A 10,557-nucleotide genomic window follows, 5' to 3' on the forward strand; every position below is an offset into this window, starting at 1 on the left:
TGAGGAATTTAAATATTCTAGAATTATGGCATAAATCATACAGCAGTAATATGAAGAGCAAGTTTTTTGTGCTGTAGAAGAGTATAGTATTGTTTATAAGTACCCGGGACAATTGTCGAGATTTATTTTTAATTTCATTCTGCTCTGGCAGCCTCAGCTACTTTTAAACATAAAAAACAAAAGCACACATTACATTTAAAAAGTTTTATCTATAGAGGTATAAAAAAGTGCACTTTAGAAATGCTATTGTGAATTAAGTTTCCCCCCTCCCCTGCCTCAAATGGAGAGGAAAAAAAGAAACACAAAACACTTCAAAAGTAAACAAACACTGAAAAAATGGATAGTTAAATATAAATGACCTGTTTTTCCAGCAGCTCCAAAATCCACTGAAGTCAAATAGGTTGTAGGGGTGCTTAGCAGGAGGTTATATTTATATGGTGAAAGTTTATGTGGCTACCAGTTTAATTTGAAAGGTCTGCAAATTGAGGCAACAATGTATAATTAAGATATGGAATTCTACCCCTGATTTGGAATGAAATATGCTGAGGCAAACAGCTTAACTGGTCGCTGAAGAGCATTATAAACAATATACTAGCTACACTCATAAAGTACCAATCAAAGTTTCACAACACATTTATTTATTTATGGAAGGTAACCAATGAGAACAGAAAGGTGTCCTCCCCATTCCTACAATTAATACGAAATAAGGATTTTCATCTCTGTCTATAGGTTGGTAAAAGGAACATCTACAGAGTAAACTGTTGATCTGTTGCATTAGAGCAACTAGTCACTAGAGTCAGTGATGATAGATACTATTCAAGGAACATCAGAATTTGAGTATATGTATCCTGCAAATGGTACATGCATATAGCAAAGTTTTATATAAACTACAACAGTTCTGCAATTTCATTATTCTGTTACTTGATTAAGCTTTCACCCCTTGAAACTGTTTATAGGTTAACACACTGTTATATATTCACATATGCAATATTCCTATATTTGAAAATATAGATAAACTGTGTATGGGTGTTATGTATTTCAGCAGAAAGCAATATTTTGATGAACCAACCTGATAGCATGGATCTCTTATTAGTAACCTCAGGCAAATTAACACTCTCAGAAAATGGATGGATGGGGCTCGATTAACCCATTCCCTGCAACAGAGAGATCCCAAATATTGAGTTATAAACCCCAGGCAATACCAAATCCATAAAATAAGCCTACACACCAGTTTTTCAACTTGAGGGGAAATCACTATACAATTAAGCACTTAAACCAACTAAATTAAGCATGTAAACCAACTAAACCAACCAGTTACTTGTAAAAGTAACTGGTTCCCTACAGATACAGTTGTTTCCCTAAACAGCACATCACCATCAATTGTTTGTTGCAGCGAATACAAGATCTACCAAACCCCTGATCCAGAAAAATCTTTAAGCACACACAGTCCTATTGATTTCAATACAGTTAAATCTGTATTTAGAGGCTCTGATGGATGACAGAGGAAATACACAGCACAGAAGACAAGTTTATGGCAGGCTTCAATGCACAAACCATACCTCTTTAAAATAATATTAATATGATAAAACCATCAGACACAGAATGAATCTAAATGCCTACCTTTGAAATAAATATTTTCAAACCACTGTTACCCATACAGGAAGTTTTAAACTGTTATTACATATTTGATAGCTTTGAGCAATTCTTTCCATTTTTATTTTAAAATATTTTGATACAGATGAAAGGGTTCAAATCATGCTTTAATTCCCATGCTGGTGCCTACAAATCTAGTGCCATACTTTGCAGAGAACACAAGCCAAAATGTGCAAAATGCGCCCAGACAGTATTATAAACACTTGAAGAATGGGTATGTCCAGGTTCTGTATATTTTCAAGATCAAACACCACTTCAGTGGATTTCCATTGCCTGTGAAAGTTATATATCTTTTGTTCCCAATTTAAAAAAAACATTAGGCACTTTATCTTTTTTATGATGGGGAGAGTATCTGTATATATCTGGCTATGTTCCCCAGGAATGGAGAAAACCTGAGTGATGTGGCAGTTCTTTTCCCTTGTTATCATTTGCTTATGGGAATGAAGCCAAAGGCTAAAATTATTTTGATAAAAATAAATGCTCTGCAAATAGATGCAAACAAGGAGGTTAGGCTTGTTGTATCCAAGTCTGTCACCAGCGTTCACTCTCTTCTAGGTTTCCATACTTGCCTTCCCAGAAAAGAGGTTTTTTCCATGGAGAACTGATAGCTTGCATATGTTGTAAAGCAGTCTAAGGTAAGACACGTGGGACAGGAAGAGAGACCGCTTCAATTTATTTAAGCAGTTCTTTTAAAACTCAGTCATTCCAAAGGCACAGAATCTGTAGGCTTTCACAAGACAGGACAAGCCATCTTTTATAACTCTCAAAAGGAGCAGGAATTCTCTGAGACATGCTCTTAGACTACACCTATACTGCTTTTTCAGTGCACCCAGGATCACTGCACACTCTACCCAGCTGTTCCCAGTCCACCTGCACCAATTCCAGAAAGAGGAAGAAGCTCCCCCACTGACACTTGAGAACTGTTGGCAACATACTTGGGTGGTGGTGAGGGCATCCCTCAAAACACTTTCACTGTTTCATTTTTGGGACTGGCATATGTGAAATGGGTGGGTGCAGAGTGCCTAAGGGTGGCATTCCTAGGACTGGTGTAGAGGCAGAATAGATGTACCCTTACAGGCTTTGGCTCCCTGTAGCGACACCAGTTCTAAATGACAGGTATCAATATAGCTATAGGCATCTATTGAGAAAACAGCACTTTATCCCCTAGTGACAGCACTTAAAATTGAATTCATAGGCTTATTAATATAACCTTGTTCAGACATTTTTTTCACTTTCTAGCAAGACTATCTTTCAATATATCATCAAAGGGCAGAGAAAGAACAAAAAGTCAAAAATAGTTAGGTATGTTACAGTGTATAAATAGGATTTGGCCAACAAAGCTGGATCATTACAGTTCCTCTACAGAAGGGCAATGAAATACTATACTGTAGTTAGAAGGGGACGTGGTATAATTTTCAAAAGACCTGGGTGACTTAGGGCATACCTTCATCATGTCAGTTGGAATCAGGGAGCACCGATCACTGTGAAATCACTCCGCCCACACACGCCAAAAAAAAGTAATGTAATGCATTGTTGGCACATTGCAAGGGTGTGCTTAATGATGTTTTTAGTTCCAAGTATGCCCAACACCATTCTAATGATGCTACCTAATATTTCTCGGCATGCAGTATACCCATTCCTTGGCACTATCTTTAGGAGTTTAGGTCAATTCTTGCAAGTTTAGGAGCCAGAAGACCTTGAGAGGTGCAGAGCTGGATTTTCAAAACTGCCTAAGTTAGGATATGAACTCCAATTGATTTTCAACTGCTCTGTAGATGGGCAACCAGCAGCAAAACAGGAATCAAAGATTTGATTTAAAAATATACACAGTGTTTAGGGCAGCAGGCTTGTAGTTTGTCAATGAACCGAAGAAGCATGGAGAGGAGACAATATTGTTGTTATCCACCTAAACTTAAAACATCGGTCTTTGCTGCTCATGCAGTGGCTCAATCTCCAAGGTCATTCTTTGATTTTTTTTACACCAAGGTCCATATTGCCCCATGCTGTGAAACCAAAAGTTTCCAAAGCTACAATGACTACTGCTGAAGCATATAAAGCATGTTCTGCATTGCGTGTCTTGGCTCCCAATTTAACACAAGAAGAGACTCATTTTAGCCAGATGTACATGTAATGTACATTCTTACCTGCAGATAAGTCTGTTCTTAACCAAAGCTGTGAAGATTTCTTGAAACAGCCTGTGCTGAGGATGCTTGCTAAAATTTCTCTCATTCTTGTAGTTTACACTGAGGGGAAAATTTAGAAAAATGCAATATTATGAAATGTAAAAAGACAGTTTTAGATTACCTAAAAGACAGATATTTCTCATACTGAATTTGAGATTGCTATTACACTGATATATGGTGACATGTTTAACCAAACAGACCATGATTTTTATTTCAGTTAGAATGTAGTAAGTAGATCATGCCTCTCTCTTCAGAGAGTAAGAGCTGTTATTTGATAACTGACTTGAAATACTCTCATTGTTGCTGATTCTGGATCTTGTTCTGTCCCTTTTTTTTCTCATGGAATGGTATTGTTCTCAATCGAATTAGTGGTATAGAAACACAAATATTCATAAACCAAAATATTATCTTTAAAGAAACAGCAGCAAGAGATGCATACATGTGTTTGCAAATGGCACCTTTACTAATCGTATTCTGGTGCCCACCCTTACTGGCCTCTATCACCTCTTCCTGTGTAATAACATAAGTTTGTGGGGGCAGCAATAGTAGCTTGTCTTGAAAGCACCAAAAATACTTGGTTGTTGCTATTTATACATTAACTCAGAGTAAATTGGCATAGAGCCATTTGGAGCCTGTAATGGCAGCTAGGCATTCAAGAAGATTAAGCCTTGAAGGACAGTGATTTATAGAAACCAAATACATGTGCTAGTCATCTAAAATCATATATAGATGCTCAGTTTCTACTATGAGAATGGTTGTTCACATTCATATCTTCATGCTTTTCCTCCCAGCCATTCCAGGAGAAAAATAAACCAACCCCAGTCCAGAAGAAGTAGGTCCCAGGAGACTTTCTCCTGAGAGAATGAATGTTTGTACACTTTCCCTTGGATTAACTCCTCCTGGGGAGCTGGCCAAAAGGCTCCTGTGCCTTCCTGAGATTGGGATCACCCTGGTCTGGAGAAGGTGTGGGTGGCAGCTGCTCACCCCCTCCCCACAGACCAGAAGGGGAAAGGATGAGCAGCTACCAGTCACTCCCTGCTGGCTCCTCACACACTGGGGTCCCTGGTGTGAGAAGTGGACAGGTGATTTTGCCCCACTGCACCCCAAGCTCAGTTCCCAGGCACTGAGAGCCAAGGAGAGGCAACAACTCTGCAAGCCCCCTTGCTATCTTCTCGTGCTGGAGTCCCTGTAGTAAGAAGCCACCTGGGGGCTTACGGGTGCTGCTCCCCTCCTCTCCTCTTCCCTCCCCCAAGACTGGGAGGGGAGGAGAGCAGCAGCCATCACTAAACACTCCCTGCCTCTTCCCAAAGCCAGCAAGTTCCTGGTTTTAGGACAAGGCAGAAGGCCTTGCCGGCTACTGTGGACTTCTCATTGCTGCCTGCAGGATCAAGCTGGGTGATGGGGCAGCAATTCAAACATCAGCAGGACTGGGAAGAGAGCTCAGGGAAAGCCTTACCAAGCCCCATTCCCATCCCGACCAGCTTCTCCTTGCTTCCCACGCTGCCCAACTGGGCAGTGGGGAAGTAATTTTTTAAAAGCTGGAAAGGCTAGGAAGCAGGCTTGGGGAAAGCTTCTCCAAGCCCATTCCCCATCACTGGCAACTTCCCCTTGTTGCCCCCACTACTCAGATCATGAAGTATGGTGAAGATCTGTATCTGGAAGCTTGTCTAACTCTGTTGCAACCATTAGGCTGGTCCAACAAAAGATATAACTCACAAAAATCCTTGCCTCTGAAATTAGAGGCATTTCATATTTTATCTTTCTGAAATAGCCTGGTGACTGTAGGGTCACAAGTATTTTAATATGTTATAATATATTTTATGATGTTTCAAAGTTTAATCTAAAATGAAACCTCATCTTTGGAGCTGCACAAGAATAAATTGGATTTGTCCTGAGTAATGACTAGCTTACAATTTCAGAAGGCAAATGAACATGGACTATGCTCCAGATTGCTGGTGGATTATCATACCTTCTGATTATTCAAATGCATGTGCTCTCTTTTTCCCAAAAACCACTTTAGCTAATTACTGTGATATATTCAAGCTTACAAACAGCAAGGCCAGAAGAACAGTCTTGATATACATTCTTTATTTTGTAGTCTAACAACACATAACATCAGCAAATTCTACCCAAGACATTTTATGATGTCTGTGTGCTTATGACACAAATGAGAAAATGCTTAATAGAACAACAGTACAAATCACCTAATCATTTCTGTAGTAATTTGCATACCACACATTCTCCCCTTCAGTTAAAAATTATTATGCATAATTTAATATGTCATAGAAACACAGAAAATTAGGGTTGGAAGACGTCTCAGGAGGTCATCTAGTCCAACCATCTGCTCAAAGCAGAACCATACCCAAACAGACCATTCTAACCAAGGTTTTTTCGAGCTGGGCCTTAGAAATTTCCAGGGATGGAGATTCCACCACCTCTCCATGTGAAGCAGGCAAGCTAGTGCTGGGACAGCCCGCGGGTGTGGCCAGTGTTGATTATGAAATCAGCTGACCCTGGAGGAAGGCTGGGTTTATGGAGGATATAAGCCCAGGCCTGAGATAACCTAGCAGGAACAACTTGGAGCCTGCTGAGAGAACACTACCTCAGCAGGATGGCTGCAGCTCCAGAAAGTCAACATGGAACGTAACACCTAAAGCAGTCTGGAGGTTTGGGGAGGAACAGGGAGGAGGTCAACTAGACCTCAAGCCATTGATCACTACTTGTTGAGCCAGACGATCCAGACAGCTTTCTATCCACCTTACATTGCATTCATCCAATCCACGCTTCCTTAGCTTTGCAAGAATGCTGTGGGAGACCGTATCAAAAGCCTTGCTAAAGTCAAGGTATATGACTGTCAAACTGTTATTTTATTCACACCTTGATGACAGTTTAACAGGAAAGTACAAGTAGTATGAGCATCTTCAGTGAATGTATAACAGGTCTAAGATATATACAGATATGTACATATACTGTGGCTGCAGTAGTTTTTAATACTCCTTACCTAAAGTTTTCAAGTTCAACAGCTTCAGTTGACTCATGCCAATGACCCTGGCTTCTTTGTCCATTAATCTTGCTGTTATATCGCTCAGACTTTGTCATGCTGGTTTGAGCAGTTTCAAAGTTAATTGCTGGGAGCTGCAAAGAGAAGGATGGGTAGATATCAGAGAACAACTACAGACAGTAACCAAACAAAGAAGTTATTGTCTTGAATTTTAGTTCCTTTCAAATTTAAGCTCTAATCATTACTTGTAAGTGATAATGAAGCAGTGTTAACACTTTTGATTCAAAGCAGTGCAAGAAAACTGGTATATGATGACAAACAACAAATTTGGAAATCAGTGATTTAAACCAGTATGCTATGCATTATTAAAGCATTGATAGTATACACTGCTTCAAAATGTTTACCGCCAATCCCACTCATAACTGCACAGTAATGTTAATAGAACTATAAAGTTGTAGAAATGACCTGTATACTAAAGAACTTGTCATTTTTATTTAACAATGAAGTGTTTCTACTATCCTTTGTTTCTACAAGGATTCAGTATTTCTATACCTAATAATCTGAATTGACAAAAAAAGTGCAGTGCAAAACACATCATTGCTTCTCACTGAGGTAGTATCCCTGTAACATCATAGTTTACATTTCAGAAATCTAAGAGAGACAGAGTTTTTGGTTTCCAAAATTCATCCTCAATAAAACATGTACATTATCTGTGTGTATTGTACAGGATCGCTTGGGTCAATTTCCCATATATTTGTACAGCTTCAGCAATACACTCCCAAGCAAGGAGGGTGTTCCTTGCCCTGATGCATATTGATCTAAATCTGGGCATTCAAGAGACTCCACTAGCCCTCAGAACTGCCTCCAAACTGGCAGGACTTACAGCCATGCTGCAGCAGTGAATTCAGACCAGGAAGTAAAATTGCATGGAACAAAATAGACAAGCCATCCATCACTATAAATACAAATATTCACATGAAGTAAAGGAGTAAATGCTTTAAAATCTATTATATAATGACAAAGATGACAATCAGATGAGTGATAGTGAAGAGTCTGTTACTTCCTCATGGAAGGACTGCTTCCACACTGCTGCTTCACAACATTGCTAAGGGGTGTAGAAGAAGACAAAGCTTTTAGGCTGCTTGACTATATAAACAGCTGTGACAGTTACAGGATAAACTTCACTAGATACTGATAGAGCAAAGTATATAAAGTTATTTTTCTGTTCAAATACCCACTAAACTAGACCAGCATAAAAAGCCAGTTAACATCATCCCCTTGCATTATCTAATGGGGATTTTTCCCCAGAAAAGAAAGTTTTGCCATTCCCAAGAAATAAAAGATTCTAGTTAATTTCATTGTCCATGATCTTCCTGGCACTTCATTACAACAATGTACAAAATTCCTACTGAACAATCATCATTTCACCTGATTATACAACTGTGCAGCATATTGAATAATGACCACAGAAAAAATACCTGCTGTTTGCTTGACTGGACATTTAAGAGACACCGAAGTCTTTTAAGGTCAGAGTAATCCCTAAAATAAAACATAATTATGTGCCTATTAATAACTCAATGCATAATGTTTTAACAATGTCAATAAGTAGTTTGCTCAACATAAACAAGGTCAAATTATGTAAGCGACGTTGTTGACAGAAAGGGAAAGTTCTCTGGTATTACCTCGGCAGATTTTTTTTTTCTTTTCGTGTACTGAAGTTTGCACAGCTACTGATTTGTTTCTCCAGAATGACTGAAATTATGAAAGGTCTAAATAAAGTTTGTGACCAGAGTAACAGCTGTCATGTTTATACAGCATTTCGTATTAAAGCATTCAACTTGGGCAGCTGCTACAAATTCCAGACAGTCACTGCTGAAATTCAAACAGAATAAAACATCAGATACTATACCTAGCAATGCCCCCCTGGGGTTTTTTATCTGTGGCTTTTTCTGTGCTCTTCACCTTTTTGTCTTGATTGGGCATTGTAAACCATCAGTGCCACAGAATTAGCATCTCATCCCTTTAAAAATAAAACAGAAAACAGAACAAAAAGATTGGGTCATAATAGCAACACATAATATACATGCAGACCTACTACAGAAAATGTTGGAAGTCAGATACAGTGAAGAACAGATGAGTTTTTAATACTAGGCACTAATACAGGGGACATCCCTTAAAATAAAGAACATAAACATGTCATATGCAGCCCAAATTCCCCAACATGCTTTTGGTGGGGGAAAATGTACGAAACTGGGAGAAGTCACGATGCCTGCTACTACCCTATACTTTTATTGACTTACTTTTTTCTCAGGTAAATTTCTTGTTAGGGATTAGCTATCTGGATTAAGCTGCATGCAGCACTGGGGAGGTGCTGCATGCAGCATGGGTTGTGGACCACAGGAGTGGGTGCTATTTGCAGCACACAGAGGGGGCCAGAGGATGGGGCTCCATAGGCCAGATCCAGCCCATTGGCTGTATTTCAGATACCCCTGGCTTAAATAGACAAAGAATGGGGAAAAGAGGTATTATGTTACAAATATGGGACTGACAGACAGAGATTAAGGTCACAAAGGAATGTTCTGGCTGAGTTACAACCCAGATCATCTTTGTCTCAGTCCAATGTCTTAAATCACAAGGACATCATCCCTCTCATGCTATTTTCTTTTAGCCTTCATCCTTTTCTGAACACCCTCAGTCTAAATTCTCTCTTTCATGTTTCCCAGCTGTCATTCTCCATCTGAAGCTCTGGTATCTCCTCTGACCTCTTTACCTAGCCTGGTGTTATTCTACTCAATTGTTTGTGTTCACTAAGAGCCAGAAAGAAACAAGAAAATCTGGTAGGGAACATGGATGTTTTTAACCTTTAAAGGCTGCTTTACCTAGTGTTGATAATCAAAGTAATCTTTACCAGCGTTACAACAAAGCTTTACTATAAAATCCTGTTTTGGGTACATAATTGCAGCATTATTTTTTCCTCTCAGAAATCTAGCTGGAATGAAAAAAAAAAGTTTTATATTTATCCTTTTTATCTAGTAATTCATGTACTTCCCCACTTATTAATTCCTTCAAGTAAGATCACACAGGATATCAGTTGGTATCAACATGTTAACTGATGTAAACCTGCAAAACCTAAACATCCTAGTTCCCCAATCTAGCAACTGATTTAATTATGTGCTAATATTTGGGCACAGGAGTTATCCAACCGACTGAAAGATTGTTCATATGCTTAAGTACAGTAAGAAAGGCCCCAGTTAACAGCTGTGCATCAATTCTCATTCACTGTTCAAAAGAAAGTGATCATGAAGCACTGACACATTAGGGAAGTGCCAGGAAAAAGCAAAGATCAGACAAAACTCCACCTTTCCCCTAAAGGTAAGCGTGTGTTCTCTTATAGGCTGGCGGACCTCCTCCAGCAGGCTTTAAACTAGGCTCGTCGGGGGAAGGGGAAGATGAGGACAGAGGATACACCGGACCGGCACCCGCAACTATAGCCCAGCCCAGACCGGCAAGCTCAGCGGACAAACAGGTAAGAGATGGGGATAAGGGGATTGCTGGGACTAGGGGGTCAGTATCCACATCTCCAGGAGGCCTGAAATGCCTCTACACTAATGCCCATAGCATGGGGAACAAGCAGGAGGAACTCGCCCTCCTGCTGGCTGACACCAGCCCGGACATTGTGGGGATTACGGAGACTTGGTGGGACTCCAAGCATGATTGGGC

General features: G+C 39.7%; 1 protein-coding gene across 1 annotated transcript in view; it reads right to left on the reverse strand.

Annotated features, from left to right (window-relative positions):
- NEK10 (NIMA related kinase 10) overlaps positions 1 to 10,557 on the reverse strand; it is a 244,119-nt gene that overhangs the window by 223,301 nt on the left and 10,261 nt on the right. Inside the window, exons 2-6 of the mRNA XM_019508779.1 lie at positions 8,747 to 8,857; positions 8,316 to 8,376; positions 6,838 to 6,971; positions 3,798 to 3,896; positions 1,070 to 1,154 (exon numbers count right to left, since the gene is read on the reverse strand). Of these exons, the coding sequence (XP_019364324.1) occupies positions 1,070 to 1,154; positions 3,798 to 3,896; positions 6,838 to 6,971; positions 8,316 to 8,376; positions 8,747 to 8,820 (453 nt within the window). The 5' untranslated portion in view covers positions 8,821 to 8,857. The remainder of the gene's footprint in view (positions 1 to 1,069; positions 1,155 to 3,797; positions 3,897 to 6,837; positions 6,972 to 8,315; positions 8,377 to 8,746; positions 8,858 to 10,557) is intronic.

Source organism: Gavialis gangeticus, unplaced genomic scaffold, assembly GCF_001723915.1.
Source record: "Gavialis gangeticus isolate Ggan-Ray unplaced genomic scaffold, GavGan_comp1, whole genome shotgun sequence".
Taxonomy (NCBI): Eukaryota; Metazoa; Chordata; order Crocodylia; family Gavialidae; genus Gavialis; species Gavialis gangeticus.